Source organism: Oppia nitens, unplaced genomic scaffold (genome assembly GCF_028296485.1).
Source record: "Oppia nitens isolate AA-2021 unplaced genomic scaffold, nextdenovo-longstitch-racon4-pilon3 scaffold17_pilon_pilon_pilon, whole genome shotgun sequence".
Lineage (NCBI taxonomy): Eukaryota > Metazoa > Arthropoda > Arachnida > Sarcoptiformes > Oppiidae > Oppia > Oppia nitens.
Genome location: NW_026533196.1, coordinates 1,652,980 through 1,671,105, shown reverse-complemented (window position 1 = coordinate 1,671,105; position 18,126 = coordinate 1,652,980). Strand labels below are relative to the sequence as shown.

Genomic DNA, 18,126 nt, shown 5'->3' with positions numbered 1-18,126 from the left:
ATGAAATCAAATAACAAATTAATATAAATGTTATGAAAAGCTATAAAATTACTGAAAGATAGATTCCGGTGACATTGGAGGTGCTGATGGTCTGACCAAAAAGTATTGTTGACCCGACGGCATAAAACCTTGTGAAATAGGTATTGTATAAAATTGTTGATTCAATCCATTGGTTTGGTTCGCATTGATAATATTAAAGCTATTTTGTGAAGACTCAAAATTGTTACTTTGAGTGCCATTGCTTACAGTTCCGTTCATAACAGGCATTTGCACCGGTAGTAAAGCTATCGGTGCATTGTTATACATTTGAGAGTTGGCGGGTCTGTCCATCACTTGTACTTTTTTTCTGCCCCAACGGATGGCAAATATGAATATTGAAACCGCAATTATAATCAACAAAATACCAAAACATATCAATGAAATGCCGACCGCTTGAAAGGCTGTTTGATCGAGTGATGCTCGGGTGACAACACCTAACAGACCGGTAACTATTAGACCGAATCCCGAAATTAATAAACAAAGGCTGAGATGCGATGCCGTAAAGACTCCCAAAAATTTGGTATTATTATTATCGGGAAATGCCAGTCCCGGAGCTACGTATGGTTGCGGCGGCAACTGTAGGAATGCCTGTTGTGGGCATTGGTTAACATTTGTCGCATTAGTATTGGATGTCATTAATAGGTATTTTTTAATAACATTCTTTCAACAAAATTAATCCATAAAAACCAAACATTTATTTATCTATAAAAGATTCAGATTTTTTCTTTATTATTATTTAATTATGATAATAATTGATGACAAACAATTCAAACAATTCAAACATTTATCTAATATTTTATACAAACAGACAGTAAAATATATGAATACAAAATTAATTTATAAATATAAGTTCAATATCACAATTAATGAATATTCAATATAATGATTTTGCAATCTTAATGCATTACTAATAGACATAAATGTATAGATTGTATTTTTGGTACCGTATATGTTGTTATAATGTTAAGGTTTGCTATTAATATTTTCCTATTGAAATAGACGTCAATAAAAAAAATTAAAATAATGATTTTTTATGTATTGTATTATACAACTTGTATATTAAATTTTGTACTATAAAATAAATATATAAAAATATAAAAATCTTTTTTTTTTGCTAAATAACTATGGAAACGACATTGAATTTAGCATGCTAAATAAAACATATCGAATATTTAATTTAAACAAGTACCAAGTTCATTAGTTGTAAATATTTTCAAATAGACTGTATATATGATATACCGGTATATATAACTTATATATTAATAGTTTGTCATCTCAATACTGCAATGTTAATCGATGCCAAATATTTTTTATTTACTGTATAAACATTTTGATGACAAATTCAAATCATACGAGACTAATGTCTAATGTAATGTTGATAAACAAATAAATGAAAATAATTTAAATTAACTAAAATATATAATCTAAAAAATGCAATCTTTTTTAAGTCTTAAATTTTATTTTTCTAATAATAAATAAAGTTATGCATACTTTTTTAATAATTATTTTTTAGAAATATTGATGAGTTGTAAAAAATATATAAAAACATTAGAATGCGGTTATAATATGATTTTCATTTTAACTTTATTTCAAATAATTTTTGTTTACAATAAAAATGCTTTTAATTTGTCTAAAAATAATTAGTTTGTTTGTAATTTTTACAGCTAATTAAAAATAGAGAAGAAATATTTTAACAAAATAAAACACTTTTTTATATTTACAGTATTCATAAAAAGTATTTTCTAAGTTTAAAAATAATATAACAAGAAATTTGGCGTTAAAACAGAAAATTATTTTCGCTTTTAAGAAATAAATTTAATATATTAATAGTTTATATTTATAAACCATACAATTGTGTACAATTTTATTTGGTCTTCACAATTATTGTTAACATAAAATGTTATATATATATAATTATATTTTATTTTAACTAATTTTCAATTATTACAATAATAAATAGATTAATTTACAATACTATTTTTAATAACTATAAAACATGAGATATTGAGAAAAATAATTTATTGTAAGTAATGGTAAAATAATTCTCATTTATTATCATTATATTCATGAATTTCACGGAGACATTGAATTGCTAACTAAAAAACTCTACGACAATACTTTTTGTTGTCAATAATTTGATTACATTATCAATAGTACTGATAATATTGTGTAACAAATTTCATGAAAATAAATGCGAATCTATTTACTACTACTCATCACAACTTATCAATAAATCATTGTTTTTTATCCCATCATTAATCTCTTATTAATGACTTAATAAATAAAAAATAAATTAAATTATTATAATTACAGTATTTTTTATGAGTGTAATTTTTTAATTTTCATATTACCGGTAATTTACAAAATAATATTTTAATTTATAAACTTAATTTACATTACATTACAGTATATAGAATGAACTTTTTATGAAATTGTAAAATTAAATCATAATTTACATTCATCAAAATAAAAACAAAATGTTACCTAGTATAAAACTATAAGATTACAAAAAAAATCATTGATAATTTTAAAAAATACATTTAAGTTAATTAAGATAAAAAATGACTTGATATTTTAATAATAATAGTAGATTATTGAGTTTAATAATAAATAAAATTTGAAATAAAAATTGAATTTAAACTTGTACATTGTTGTATATTGAGTACATTAGCCTGTTTAAATTATTACATTATTTTCAATTTAAGCAAATAACAAAATGTTACAAAATCTAAATAATAAATTACCACAATTAAATTATAAAACAAATATACTTAAATTTATGCAACTAAATGAGCAAATAGTAAATAATATGCTTTTTACAAAAGGTTTATCACAGATACAGTATATAAGTATATTATGTTATTATTATAAGGAGTAAATAAATTTGTAATAATAAATAGATAAATACACCGATACACATACAAACATACATACATACATACATACATACATACATACATACATACATACATACATACATACATACATACACACACACACACACACACACACACACACACACACACACACACACACACACACACACACACACACACACACACACACACACACACACACACACACACACACACACACACACACACACACACACACACACACACACACACACACACACACACACACACACACACACACACACACACACACACACACACACACACACACACACGGGTGCTGCCATTCGTGCATTAGATATTTAAATTTAATTATATTACCAAATATGGGTTCAAAATAATCTTATTGTTTTAAGTCACTTTCAATTATCATAAAACTAGTTGCATAAAATTGCTTTTGACTTCATTTGTTTTATCATATATTATTTGGTTAATAATCATAATATATTAAATAAATATATTATAATTAACAATTGCTAAAAAAATATTAGTGAGAGACAAATGTTCAAAATAATAATAATAATAATTAATTGCTGGAAACACACACAACACTTTAAATATTTTGTATATTAAGTAATTAATGAACTAAATTAAAATATTAACTAAAATAATAAACCTAATAATTAATTTACATATTTATACCTAAATCTATAGTATTTAATTGTTTTATTCCACAGGGAATATATAGTTTGTGTATCACTGTCCGGGTGTCCAAACAGCGGTGGTATTGACAGCTTATCGCTGGACAGCCACTGTTCAATTTCACGATCACCGATAGCCAACTTGGTTGACATATCGGTGTGGGTAACGCCTATATGTCGGGCTAAAACTCCCGATATATGGACGTCGTCGACCCAGAAGTAGGAAAATTGTCGCGAAGATATGTACAGTTTGAACACAACATCGGGTGACATAAGGATACCCCAACCGGAACAATACGGCGGATAATACTTTTCTGGATATTCCTATTATGTAAATAATTATTTCTTTAGCAAAACTTTTAGTAAATTTAAAACTAAAAATTTTTAAATCTAACCTTAAAAGTGACTCTCCATTTGCTTCTTTGGCTTCGCTTTGGATACGGATTGTTAATAACATAACAATTAATCAGATTCTTTGGCGGATATGAGTTACCAAACGTGCCCTTCAAATAATAGATCAATTGAAAGATGTCGACAAAAATATCATCATCTGTTTTGAAGACATATTTGGCATTCCGGCAGAGATAGACAACCCATTTAAGGCCCATTACGTGTTTGTACGTCAAGTTCCGGTAGCTATCGATGAAGTTTCCCTGAACTATATCTGAGTATTGTTCGTATTCTTTGATTAGATTCTTTTGGACGGAATTATCGGTAACCATACCGACGAGGAATACAAGTCTCATTCGTATGGTCTTAAGGTTTGCTTCATTACCCCAAGTTTTACGGATGACTTCACGCTTATCGAAATGATTGGGAGCCGAGTGGACAAAGATAACCAAAAATATTTCATCATCTGAACCGAGTTTTCCGTTATTATTGAGTTCAGGAAATTCAAGAGAACATCGATTAGTATTCATTAGAAATTTAAAGTCTTTTATATCGATAAGTGTCTTAAAGTCATCCTTCATTAGACTGGAGATATCGTATGGATTTGTCGTCAAATTTATTCTTTGTATGTGATAAGCATTCTTCATGGGTTTTGTCGCTTCAATCATCTCATTTGTGGTCATATAGATATTGATGACAAACATGTAGGTCAGTCCAGCAAACAGTATGATTCCCAATGCAAATGATTTCATCTGTTTTGTCGATAGTATTGTTGTTGATCTCAATAATAGACTCGGCTTAGAGTCATAATAGTTACTGAAATATATAAACATATAAGGATATATATATCGTGAGATTTCAATCAATATATTTTATCAAATAATCAAAATTAATATTATATATATATATCAATTAATTACTTTTTTTTATCGAGAATTTTCAATGTAAATATACTATATATTTTCAAATATACTATAAGTTTCAATAAAAATAATAATATCAATCATTATATAATCTTTCAATAATTTAGAAGAAAAAACATTAAATTGGATATAATGATAATATACAGTATTTCATCAAACATTAAATAAATAGCTATATTAATAGAAATTATTTTTATGATTTTCAGTAATATTAGTCACAAAAAATAAATAAAATTTAGAAATAGTCACTCAAAATGCATTGAAAATCAATAATAATTTTATAACAGAAGATAATAACAACAGTAAAGTTGTGAACACATGTGAAGACTATTATGATATCACATAAAGTTTACATTTTAAGCAAATTAATGAGTTTTTATGTATTTTTTAGTCGTTGAATAATCAATAAATTATGGACTAATTCATTATCATAGACATAATAATAAATATTATATTTCATAAAAGTTTAATATATCTCTAAATTCAAAAAATAATTATCCAGTAAAATTTTATCTTTATTATAATATTATATGTATAACATTAATGAATAAAATATTAATGACTTACCGCAACAACAAAATTATTCAATAATTTTTAATGCAATCAATATTTAACTATCATTTCCATGTATATAAATATATATATGATTTATACCATAATATAAGTTACATAAAACTATATAATTAAAGCATTAATTACAGCCAAAACATGACATATTATAATGAATCATTGAGTTAGTCGACTGTGAATTTAACAATATTAATTATATTTAGCATATTTTTTTGATAATACACAGATAATTGCAATGACATTGATGATGCTTAATTTATTTATAATATTAATAAAACTACTCTATACTTGAGATATTATTCAAAAAATATTACAGTTGAATAAATATTAATAATAAACTATAATACATTAAAAGCATCAAAATATCATATTATAACATCATAAAAGAAATATTAAATTAATATTTATATATAACTGATGTTTGATTAGAAAAATATATATTTATATTATAAAAATCATTGAATCGTATAAATAATGATTTATTTATAACTAAATGTTATTCAATGTATTTGACAGTCAATTGATGCCATCAACAGATCGATGACTGACTTTTAGTTATTTTTTCACATTTTTTCCTTATATATCTTTACTATCTATTTATTATCATTTTTTTAACTATAATTTTATATTACAAATTGTAATTTACAATATAACATAATTTATAAATCTATAAAAATTGTAAATAAAAGCAACAATTTGCGACATAATATATTAATGATAAAAATTATTAATATATAATATATAATACTTAAAATTCGTATAAAAATATTGAATTACATTAAAGAAACAAAATCTTTAAATATGAAACTTTGAATATATATAATATGATAAAAATAAAATTATAAGCAAATTGTTAATTAGATTTTGTAATAAATTATCATATGTTTTGTTAAACCGATTAAAATCAAAGAAAATTAAAAAAACATTATAAATAATACATACATTGAAATCATTTAATCAATTATTAGAGTTGATATCAAAAATCAATCAATTAATCACTTTTTTCAAAACATTAATATCGTATTAATCATATTTTTTTTTATAGTTATATTGTATTTGATATTTAAACACATTTTATTAAATATTATTATTATATTAATTATTAATTTTAAATCTACAAAATAAATTCATATGATATATGATATACATATTTAAAGATAATGTAAATAAATAATTGGCACTAAATTATGATTTTTAAAAATTATATATAGATTTTATCATATATTTGGTTAGACATGTAGTTATATCTTAGGGTTTTATGAACACATAATTGTATGTATTTTTATAATTATACGGATTATTGTTATTATTATTAAAATTAATTTAAATGCAATTTGAAATCAAATGATAGATTTGTGTGTTTTTTGTGGACAACACTTGTGATGAACAAACTGTTTGTCAAACAAACAAAAAACACAATCAATTCATTTGGATATGAGATGAGAGAGAGAGAGAGAGACTCGAGTGTCGATTAAATCAATAATGAGTTTATAAATATTTTTTAATAAAAAATACATTTATATTATATATACAGTATTTGTCATACATTTGATACAAACAAACACAACAACAATAATATTGTCTCATATTTTGTCTGTAAAAATCAATTTGACTGACACTCTCACATGTGTTTCACTAAAATAGCAATAATATTATTATTAATATTAATAATAAACACATATTGTGTTACACTTGAAAACAGTTAAATGTATCACTTATTTGCCCCTTCAGGTGACCCCCACCAGGGGTTTACTAATAGACAACAATTATATCAAAATTAATAGTTGTTTAACAATATATTTGACATTTTAATAGATAATTGCTTAATATTATTGTTTTTCAATAATAAATTATCAATTTTAATATAATTTTAATATAATTATAATATTTTATTAACTAATTAATTATTTACTCAATTTTATTGACATTTTTGTAACACGATTTCAATTGTAATAATTAGTATCAAAACTTATGTTACATTTTCAGTGAACCGTTTGGTTTGTTTGAAACAAATTTTTATTTTATTATTTTGTATACAATTTTTTTGCTGACAATTAATTAGATATTTAATTATCGGTTTGTTTTGACTGATATTAGAGTCGTTTAACTGTTAAAAACAAAACAAAAGACAAATAAAATGTTTTTATATGTTATTGATGTCTGTATTGATGTCTGTATTGATGACAACAATAACTAAATGATTGATAACTTGAAACTTATTTAAAAGGATTAATCAATTGATTAGATTTGATGACCGATTCTACCATCGATTAAGCCTTTTATAAGTTGTGATCACTTCTTGATAATCAATGTCCGGACCATTAGGTGACAGTCAGTCCTCAGACGACGCCATAACCCGTAAGTTTAACGCAACAAATGCTAAAAGGATTGCATTGCTTGTCGTCATTGCGTTGATTGCATACCACGGAGTACTGCACTTGACTTACGGTAAGTGTCGACCAATTGATTTGTTTGTGACCACCAATTGGTTTATTATATAATTTTGTCAGGTATTAAATCATGTAAATGGCTCTTAAGTGACGGAAGTTTTCATGGATTCGGCGATTATAGTGTTTGGCAGGTATGACAAACTCACCGCTGATCCTAATGTGTCCACTAATGATATTAATTGATTGTTATATTAACTGTTGTGTCAGCCGTACGGATGTATGATTCATACATATAATAAAATGTAAGTTATATATGACTTATATTTAATTGATATGATTGTGTCTTAAACTAACAAATTATGTCTTAACCTAAAGTGATAGTCGGATGTGTTTGCGATACATTGCCTATTGGGGCGGAAAGAATCACATCGTGTTTTTAGGCGATTCCCGTATAAGACAACTATACTATGCCTTTATCAAGACATGTGTTCCCAATGAGAATCTCATTAACACTGCCTACCCGGCCCACCATGACTTAGAATATAAGGAAAGAGATCTTAAACTTGATGTGCGCTTCCTTTGGCACCCAGTTGTCAACGAATCGATGACCAAAGTTTTCACCCAATGGCTTTCGCTGCAAGTGTCTGAACGACCTAACCTTATAGTGATGGGAAGTGCCACCCATTCAATCAAATCAAGCAATGCCAGTGTCAAAGCTCTTGAATATTACCGCAAGAATCTCACATTACTTATGCCAAGTTTGGACAAACTAAGCGCTTCCAGCAAAATACTTTGGGCTCTTCAAGATCCAGTGTCATCGGAAAAATTGGATGTCGGAAGGGTTATGATTACTAATGAACAAATAGATGCATATAATAAGGCTGCGATGGAAATACTTAAATATAGCAATTCTAATAACGTTCACATCTGGAGCTCGGCTCGACTCGTGGCTCAGGGATATGCATCAGATCTGAGTAATCCCAATGAGGACGGCTTACATACAAATAACAAGGCTCTTAATTTTGCCGCACAAATATTATTTAATATGTATTGTAACGATCAGATGAATTATAATGACGGAACCTGTTGTAGTGATCCCGAAATAATGACAACATTGCAAATAATTGTGTTTATTGTCTTCACATTATTTATAGTAATCGCAACCGTTATCCTAATTCATAGAAAATATTTTGCAAGAAAATCATATAAATGGCATCTTTTGGTTAATGAAGAATTAGATGAATTAACAGATAATAATAATCCAAGAGTTTTGAACACAGAAATCAAATCATACTCCGAACTGATGATATGTTTAGCAAAAATAGCTTTAATTATGTTTTATTTTTTCCTATGCGACAGAACCAACTTTTTTATGAAAGAAAATAAATACTTCACTCGACCCAACTTTTTCCTACCAATTGCTTATGTTTTTGCTTTGGGTCTCTTCTTTACAGAAGAATCTTCGCATACTATTGTCTTACATCGCGACCAAACAGATGAACTTAAAGGATGGATGCAAATGATAATATTGGGTCTGTCATATAATATTCAGATTAACTGTATCTGAATTTAAAATTAATATCTTAATAGCTTATCATTATACCGGTGCCTCTCAAGTATTGACCATTTATATGCACATACGTGTGTTGGTAACGACATACTTATTCCTCAGTGGTTTCGGACATTTTACATATTTTTGGCAAACAGGAGACATTAGTTTTCATCGCTTGTGGAAGGTTTGCCTTAAGTGATAACTATAAAGAATTAACTCAAAGATTATTTAGCAATCAAACTGTCATTAATTGTGGTAATTATTAGGTTATATTTCGCATAAATTTGTTGGTTGTATGTCTATGTCTTGTAATGAACAGACCGTATCAGTTCTACTACTTTGTACCGCTGATCTCGTTCTGGTATTTAGTCATTTACACCACATTTTATGCCATTCCACACGTAACGGCTGCCAGTGCTGAAGGTATGTGGAGATTGTGTTCAGTGAAAGTTGGTTTTAATAAAAATTATTTTAATATAACATTTAGCGAATCCAATTCAATATCTTTATATGGTATTGAAGTTTGTAGTATTGTTCAGCATTGTTACCATTCTATATATGTCCGAAGTATTCTTCGAAAAGATTTTTTTGACGCGTCCGTGGAAGGCGTTGTTTGTTACCACCGATGACTCCATTAAAGAATGGTGGTTCAGATGGAAGATTGATAGATATGTAAGTTTTTTAATTATATATAATATTTGATGTAAAATATGGTTGAATGTCATTAACCACTTGTAGAGTGTTCCGGCCGGTATGCTATTCGCTTTTGGCTATCATTTACTTAAGAAGCATCACATTATTGATGACAACCATCACGGATACCTGTTTTCAAGAGGAATAGGATTTATTGTTGCCATTGCATCATTTGCTGGTATTATGGTAATTGATATTTTGGATATTTTGTGTAATAAATTGAATTAATTTAATATTTCTGTTTTTAGATGTATGTTATATTTACAATGATGTGTCGCAATAAGCCTGAATGCAATGAAATACATCCATATATTTCATTTATACCGGTAATCTATTTGATAAATCTATAATAATATTTGATATTAAATAAAAATTGTTTAAATATTTGCAGATTGTTTCATACATAATATTGCGTAACATATCAGGTCTGTTACGGGTCCGTCACAGCACTTTCTTTGCAAGAATCGGCAAAATATCTCTTGAAGTATAAGTATTAATAATTTTTTTTCTATAATAATAATTATTTTAATTAAATTTATAGCTATTTATATGTCAATATCATATATGGTTAGCGGCTGATACTCACGGAATCCTAGTACTGGTACCCAGTTATCCAGTTTTAAATGTGGTCATCACATCATTTATATTTATATGTATCGCCCATGAGATTCATAAAGTGACTCAAAAGATGGTTAAATATGCCATTCCTTCTGATTGGAGATATACGACAAGAAATATAATCATATTTTTACTATTTTTAATTCCTATCGGAATTAAAGACGGAATGTTTTAGTCCAATATCTGTGATATTATTGATTATGAAATTATAAATTGAAATTATTATGAAAATTGTAGATTTTGTTATAAATATTATTTACATTAAATATTTATTATATTTATTGTCAAACATTTACTGCTTATGTTTAATGATTAATGATAATTTGACTAATTTTTACAAAATCATTGCTTTTCAGTGCCAAACAAATTGCTGATTTTCAATAGTGTTAGTGTATTTGAATTAATTTTAGTTAAAAAACAAATAGTTTTATTAGACAAATCATTGAAATGCCTACGAAATACAGTATATGTCATATACTATATGACATCAAATGCTATATGTTTTTATACGCGCTTTTAACTCATATACGGTATATGTATATATACTGTATATATTATTAATATTTTCAGTGTAATTAAATACTTTAAAAAACTCATTTTGAAATAAAATTTGAGAATATATGTGTTATATTGCTATATATTATATAGTACAGTATATAAATATAAATGTATTATTTGTTTTGATATTAAATTACACTTTGAACAGTTTCATTTTGCTTGTATATAAATTTATATATATAATATATATAAAATGTTACATATATTTGATATAGAATTTGATAAAGAGAAAAAAATGGGTAACTTTTCAAAACTATTTATAAGATTTAATACTACTAAAAGTGTTATATAAAGTTACCTGAGAGCTATTGTTATAGCAATTATCTAATAATATTAGTTTAGAGTTTAACTTCTATATCTATAATACATTGCAGTTGTGTTCAACACTTTTTTGTAATATTAATTTATTTTTAGTTGCCATTAATTTTATTTAATGTCTACAAATACAAATCTATCAATAATTTGTTGATAATATTTGGCAATAAATTATTTATTTTAACCTATAAATTAATTTTGGTTTTTAATGTGATTTTTAAAAGTGAAAAAAGTGATAAAACACACAAAATATTAGGAATGAATAATATATCGCGAAAAACAAAGTTTAACCGTAACTTCTTCTTCACGCGCTCTGAGAGCCGTTACGATAAGGATAAGCGACAGTTGTCTAACCACCGAAGTTATCATATCGGAAGGTTCTTCTCGTTGATCGGCAGTGCCATCATTGTGTGCGGACTGTTCTGCAAATTTATATTTACTAAAGACATTGAAAGTAAGATACCTATTATTACGGTATGTGTGGCCACGTTTGGTGCGGCCGTTATGTTAGTAGGAATAGGCTTTTTAGCCTTTGCTGTATATAAAGCGCAGATAGCCATTGTCAAGCAGTCGGCTGATGGCGGCTCAGTAAATGCCATTCCCGGCTCATCGTCCGCTGGAGGCTCGCAAATGTCCAACAGTTCCAATAGCATCGATACGATACCTAGAGATCCCACTAAAACTGATACCGTGTCCATCAGTGTCATCAATTCAATTATTCGCGGCAATCGTTAAGCATCTCATAAAATTTTTAATTCAATAGTTTATTTTATTAGTGAATGACTATTATTTTTTTGTGATAAATGTTTTATCACAGAACACATCAAAATTGTGATATTATTTTTTTGCTATACTATGCAGTATTATTATTATAATAGTAGTAATATTAATTATAATTTATTTTGATAACTATATTAGATTAATATTATTACTATTATTTCAATGACACTCACGTCAATGTTTTATTGTATATTAATTATTGATAACTTTTTAATTAATACTTTAACAAAGTTCAAGAATATTCTAATATAAATATATTGAAAAAATTAATGTAAATATTATTTCAATTAGTTTATAATTTATAGGAAATAATTAAATGATAACTATATATATATATATATATATATATATATATATATATATATATATATATATTATTTAAGATTAAAATGAATCTTTAAAAATGTCAAAACACTTTAATCATCTAATTTATAACAATAGTGTAAATATTTGTAATTAATTATAACATTTACTAGGATTTTGTAATATAAACTGTTGCCATTATTTTTATACAATAAAGCTATAATTCATGAGTTTTCAAATGCTATAAATTGTAATTATGTTTATTATTAAAGTCAAACACAGAAATAACATATAATAAATCAATTGCCGGTAAATGTAAAAATTTTAACCTAAAATTAAGCCAAATCCTAATGTAAACTTTAGTGTATATAACAAATAATATTTACAATACTTTTGAACAAAATTTTATATTATAGTAGTATTATTGCACTTAGTTTACAAAGTTATAAAATAATTTTTACATAATAAGTTCAAAGTTGTAAAATATATTATATTTAATTGAAAATAGTATTTGTTTTATAGTTTTACAAGTCATGGAAGTGTGCTTTAAATGTGGAAAATCAATAACAATATTATTTTATGGGTTTATTTGCACATTAATTGCCATCACATTAATCATTTTATCGATAGTATTAAAATTTAATTATATCAAGAAAAATGAAATTAATTCAATGGCAATAACTAGTTTTTCAATGCTTCTCATCGGTGGTATTATGTTGGGAACGGGAGCTATACTTATTGTTAAATATTTTTTCTTCAAAAATTAAACTTAATTATAACTTATGATAATTATTATACAGTATGTACTGTTCTGTAGATTTATACTGTTTATAAATAAAATATTAATAGCAATATCAATATTAATTTAAATAGCAAATTACTATAAATTCTAATGAATTATATTTTGTATATTTATTTAAAGTTTATAATATTGTTAATACAGTTATAATTGTATTAATTTAATTTTATTAAAGTGATGTCTTATATAATTTAGGATGACAATTTGACAATTTTTATTTAATCGTTATATCATATTTTTGCTAATAAATAACATTTAATATATAATTATAACTATAAAAATAATTATCAATACATATTTTAGTCACCAAAATATGTAAATCTGATACTATTATAATAATTTAATAATTTAATTAGTATGAAAGCGCGTGCCTATCAAGTCATATATATATTATATATTTATAGTTTAAATATTAGAATATAACAATAGAATAAATTAATATTATTTAAAAAAACTATTTTTATTGTATCTATAATTGATAAAAATCAATGAAATGTCTAAAACGCAAAGTTCCGTATCAGAGGATAAATCCAAAAGTAGTGATGAACTCAAAACTAAAAACAAAGATAAAAGTGTTGATAAAAAAGATGATGAAAGCAAAGTCAAAGCTCAAAGTCAGAGCAAAGAATGTCGAGATGTCGATGAAGACAAAGATAAAGACAAAGATAAAGATAAAGATAAAGACAAGACATTTAAATTGCCGGATAATGACATCAATTTGCTAAAGCAAAAGAACTATACCATTGGTGATGCCATCAGCAGCGGTACATTTTCGACGGTATGCAAAGCTTTTAAGACAACTGATAAGGAAAAGGAGACGATTGCCGTTAAGATTATTAACATAGAGAAGTGTTCGGAAGATGTCAAGAAGAAGTTCATTCCTCGAGAGTTATACGCTATGACTAAACTAAAGCACCCGAACATCATTGCTGTGCTCAACATTTTTACTATCACTAATAGAGTCTATGTGTTTATGGAGTTGGCTCAGGGAGGTGATATTCTGGATCTGCTTAAAAAGGAGACATTAGGCGAAACAAAGACAAAGTGTTTATATAAAGGGTTGGCCGAAGCCATCAAATATATTCATTCAAAAGGTTTTGCTCACAGAGACATCAAATGTGAGAATTGTTTATTAAATAAAGAGCGAACAGTCGTCAAAATCGGTGATTTCGGGTTTTCGAGGACTTGTTTCGACACTACAACCGGACAGAGAGTATTGAGTACAACATATTGTGGAAGTATTGCTTACGCGGCTCCAGAAATCTTAAGCGCAGAACCGTATAATGCAATGATTAGCGATGTCTGGTCTATGGGTATTGTACTCTATGTTATGGTTGAGAAAGATTTACCTTTTGATGACAAAGACATGAAAAAAATGATCAAATTTCAGAAAAACTGTAAATACGGTTTGAATGACAAGCTATCGGATAATTTTAAGGATCTGATTCGCAAACATCTCGAACCGGATCCCAAAAAGAGATACACAATAAGTCAAGTATTGGATCACAAATGGTTTAAATGATATATAATTCAAATACTGTATTAAATTATATATACAGTAAAAGTTTATTCAATATTCAATACTAATGTTTAAAAAACTTGTACTATAAATGTTTTCAAATAAAAACACTTTATTATTTTTAAAAATATATTTATAAATATTTAAAATTAATTTTTTTAGATTTAATATTTAATTATCTTTATATTAATTGAATGAAATGTCGGAAAATGATTTAATGACAGGAAGGCCCTGATTTTGGACATCATATTTACTATTTGGTCGCTTAATAAGTATTGATTTAAAGCCTGAATTATAAGCACTTATAGCCTCTTTAGGATTATCGGTGATGTAAACTATATTTTCTACTTTAACGTCAATTTTGTCGGAAATAGATCTATAAGTTTGGATGTTATTCTTCGGACCGATTGTCGCATCAAAGAAGTCATCGATTAGATGGTAAATATTTCCGTGATTTGTCTTCACTAGTAATAACTTTTGGGCGCAAATGTTAGCTCTTGAATACACAAACAATTTGATTTTCGACCGGACTTTCCATTCGTGTAAAGCATAGGAAACGTCTTTATAAATATTGGCCAAAAGGATATCGTTTTCACAGATGTAGACCCAACACAACAGATGTGCCGTTTTCAGCGAAATTGTTGACAATTTGTTGTCCATTTGCCACAGAATGTTGGCTTCGGCCGACTGAACGACAGGCTGTTGGTCGTCGCTGTCAGCGATTGGCGGAATTCCCGCACATTTTTCATTGCGAAGAAGTTTTATTAACAGTTTGGTCGTCGGACTGTCAAACGTTTTATTGAGAAAATCATTTATATTATTTCTTAGAGCCGGAAACAGTTTCTTTGAGGACCAATATCTTTCTACTAAAGTACTCTCCAAATCCAACACTATGGCCTCGGGTTTGGCTATTTTGACGGACTGTCAATCAAAAACATACATTTTGTATGAGACTTATAATGTAATAACTACTATACCTTTTGGCACCAATTCCAACACATTTTATTGACAAAAAAATACTTTAAAAAATTTATACACTGATAATCACAGTTTTATTACAATAACTATTCATTTATTGATTCAACAAATCAAACGATATTTATCAATCGTTTAAAGATTTTATAATAATTTAATTATTCTTTATTTAAATTTCACGAAATATAAAAAAGAAATTAATTGTAATCTAATTTTTAAAAATACTGTATATTCTAAACGTTAATCTAAATAATAAAAAAAACTGAAAGCATATAAAAAATTTATATTATCTAAAAATGCAATATTAAAATAATATACAAACATTTTTCATACAAATATTATTGTATTACAAAGTATTGTCATATATTTATTATTAATTAAATCTAACTTATTTTAGGCTAAAATCTATATTGTAATTATTTTAAATCAATTTATTTAAAAAATGTTTTCTAAACTTTTTCAAAAAACCATAGCGTTATTTGTTTAATATTAAGTAATATCAGCTAATTTGGAGAACAGGTAGAGAAAAAAGTTATATTTGGTTATATAGTTATTGAACGGTAAGTGTATACTATACACTGTATAGCATTGAGGGATTGGGAGAGTTAACTAAAAAAAAATAAGTTGTAAAACTCGAACATTTGAAGGCAACTCATAATTGGACGACAATTGCCTCATGAAATCAGGTGTGTCTTACCTTACAATGGCTTAAGTCTTATAGCTCTCACACACAACTCGCAACCCAACTGTCCATTTAAGTCTTAAACAGTAAAACAAGTGTTTTATTAATAGATCTTTTTCGTTGTTTTTATTTATATTTTAATATTATTTTTTATAATATACTGTTATATATTAATAGTTATTTTTACTGTTTGTTTGTTTTTAATTAACGAAAGACAAGACTTTGATAAATGAATGAATGATATAACTTAGCAATTGTTTCAATTAAATCACTAAATGTCTTGCATTCAGACAACAACTGTCTCTCATTTGACAATATTTGTGACCATTACTGCAATTTTATCGTAAGTTTTAAATTAATTTATTTAAACATTCAATATATTTATATATATATTATTATTATAACTTATGTTTTCTGTGAGTTATTTAAGCATAAGTTTTGATAAATTAAAAAACTTTTAATAAGTGAATAACACCATAAAAAAGTTTTTTGAATGACAAGTAATGTTAAGTTTTAAGTTTTTTCATATGTATTAACAAAAAATCTATTTAATTTAATGATCTTTTAAAAATAATTTTATTAATTTAAATACAATATACTGTACATTATATGTGGTATATCTACTGTACTGTATATACAGTACATGACTTTACTTTTGAAGTTTAATTTTTTTATGAGACACTCGAGTCTCAAAAAAGTTATTGTCGAGACATATATGGTGTCAATTGAAGCATAAATGAGTCCATTAGTTCTGTACAATCTCTGTCTCGGGTCACATAACTGTTCCCTCTTATAGATATATATTACAACTACAAAAAAATGATGAGAAACACCATTGAATTGTAATTACATATAATATCATTGAAATTTCTTTTTTTTTGATACTTCCGACAAACGGTGCGCTATTGTTGTCGACTGATTCAGAAATAACAATAGATATAAATGAAGAAAATAACAACAAAAGAGTCGATGTCTTGAACTCCGAGACATTCATTTGGTTTTAAAACTTATACTTAAAGCTCCTCTTAAAACCCAAAAAACAAATCATTAAACAGTTTTTCTTAAAATTGTTGAAAGTTGTGTTCACTTTTTTTGTTGATAAAACAAATGTTTTAAAACTATTGCAAACTTTGAAAACAATTATTCAAATTTTTTTATTCAAATTGATTGCCAATAAATTGTTATTTGAAAAATCTAATATAATATTTAATCAATTGTTTTTAAACGATAAAATTATTTTTTCTTAAATGTAAGTTTTATTTATCTTTATTTATAAATAGACAATAGATTTATTTTATTATAACATAAATTTTTTATTGCCTTTGTTTGCTATTTATTTATATAAGTTTTATCAAATAAATAAAATATTGAAAATAATGTTAAATGACATCTGAATTATAATTTTATTAAAATAATGATTCTTATTTAATATTATTAAAGTTATTATTCTTGTTTAATATTCAA

At 25.9% G+C, this 18,126-nt stretch overlaps 5 protein-coding genes across 5 annotated transcripts; 3 read left to right on the top strand and 2 right to left on the bottom strand.

Annotated features, from left to right (window-relative positions):
• Window positions 1–3,577: 3,577 nt before the first annotated feature.
• Window positions 3,578–6,456, bottom strand: LOC128965550 (beta-1,3-galactosyltransferase 1-like). Its single transcript, XM_054312257.1, has 3 exons — window positions 6,421–6,456; window positions 3,991–4,801; window positions 3,578–3,919 (listed from the first exon to the last, which is right to left on the bottom strand). Exons 1-3 carry the CDS (start codon window positions 6,429–6,431, stop codon window positions 3,578–3,580), a joined length of 1,164 nt encoding a protein of 387 aa, XP_054168232.1. The 5' UTR covers window positions 6,432–6,456.
• A 1,149-nt stretch (window positions 6,457–7,605) lies between these two features.
• Window positions 7,606–10,921, top strand: LOC128965313 (N-acetylneuraminate 9-O-acetyltransferase-like). The gene is made up of 11 exons (XM_054311979.1): window positions 7,606–7,926; window positions 7,989–8,059; window positions 8,136–8,170; window positions 8,244–9,400; window positions 9,459–9,604; window positions 9,687–9,843; window positions 9,908–10,092; window positions 10,159–10,299; window positions 10,362–10,439; window positions 10,505–10,597; window positions 10,655–10,921. Exons 1-11 carry the CDS (start codon window positions 7,788–7,790, stop codon window positions 10,904–10,906), a joined length of 2,454 nt encoding a protein of 817 aa, XP_054167954.1. The 5' UTR covers window positions 7,606–7,787; the 3' UTR covers window positions 10,907–10,921.
• An 833-nt stretch (window positions 10,922–11,754) lies between these two features.
• LOC128965335 (uncharacterized) lies at window positions 11,755–12,361 on the top strand. Its single transcript, XM_054312005.1, has one exon. It carries the CDS (start codon window positions 11,863–11,865, stop codon window positions 12,337–12,339), a length of 477 nt encoding a protein of 158 aa, XP_054167980.1. The 5' UTR covers window positions 11,755–11,862; the 3' UTR covers window positions 12,340–12,361.
• A 1,603-nt stretch (window positions 12,362–13,964) lies between these two features.
• LOC128965549 (testis-specific serine/threonine-protein kinase 3-like) lies at window positions 13,965–15,008 on the top strand. Its single transcript, XM_054312256.1, has one exon. The coding sequence runs from the start codon at window positions 13,980–13,982 to the stop codon at window positions 15,006–15,008; it is 1,029 nt and encodes a 342-aa protein (XP_054168231.1). The 5' UTR covers window positions 13,965–13,979.
• A 183-nt stretch (window positions 15,009–15,191) lies between these two features.
• LOC128965548 (uncharacterized) lies at window positions 15,192–16,100 on the bottom strand. Its single transcript, XM_054312255.1, has 2 exons — window positions 15,983–16,100; window positions 15,192–15,926 (listed from the first exon to the last, which is right to left on the bottom strand). The coding sequence occupies exons 1-2, from the start codon at window positions 16,004–16,006 to the stop codon at window positions 15,192–15,194; spliced, it is 759 nt and encodes a 252-aa protein (XP_054168230.1). The 5' UTR covers window positions 16,007–16,100.
• Window positions 16,101–18,126: the final 2,026 nt, after the last annotated feature.

Bases quoted from the DNA above. Each gene is read 5' to 3' on its own strand.
- LOC128965550 (XM_054312257.1), bottom strand. The intron at 3,920-3,990 runs GTTAGATTTAAA...TTTACATAATAG, and splicing joins AATGGAGAGTCACTTTTAAG to GAATATCCAGAAAAGTATTA.
- LOC128965313 (XM_054311979.1), top strand. From the start codon at position 7,788: ATGTCCGGACCATTAGGTGACAGTCAGTCCTCAGACGACGCCATAACC. The intron at 9,844-9,907 runs GTATGTGGAGAT...TATAACATTTAG, and splicing joins AACGGCTGCCAGTGCTGAAG to CGAATCCAATTCAATATCTT. The intron at 10,440-10,504 runs GTAATCTATTTG...AAATATTTGCAG, and splicing joins CATATATTTCATTTATACCG to ATTGTTTCATACATAATATT.
- LOC128965335 (XM_054312005.1), top strand. From the start codon at position 11,863: ATGAATAATATATCGCGAAAAACAAAGTTTAACCGTAACTTCTTCTTC.
- LOC128965549 (XM_054312256.1), top strand. From the start codon at position 13,980: ATGTCTAAAACGCAAAGTTCCGTATCAGAGGATAAATCCAAAAGTAGT.
- LOC128965548 (XM_054312255.1), bottom strand. From the start codon at position 16,006: ATGTGTTGGAATTGGTGCCAAAAG. The intron at 15,927-15,982 runs GTATAGTAGTTA...TTTGATTGACAG, and splicing joins GTTGGAATTGGTGCCAAAAG to TCCGTCAAAATAGCCAAACC.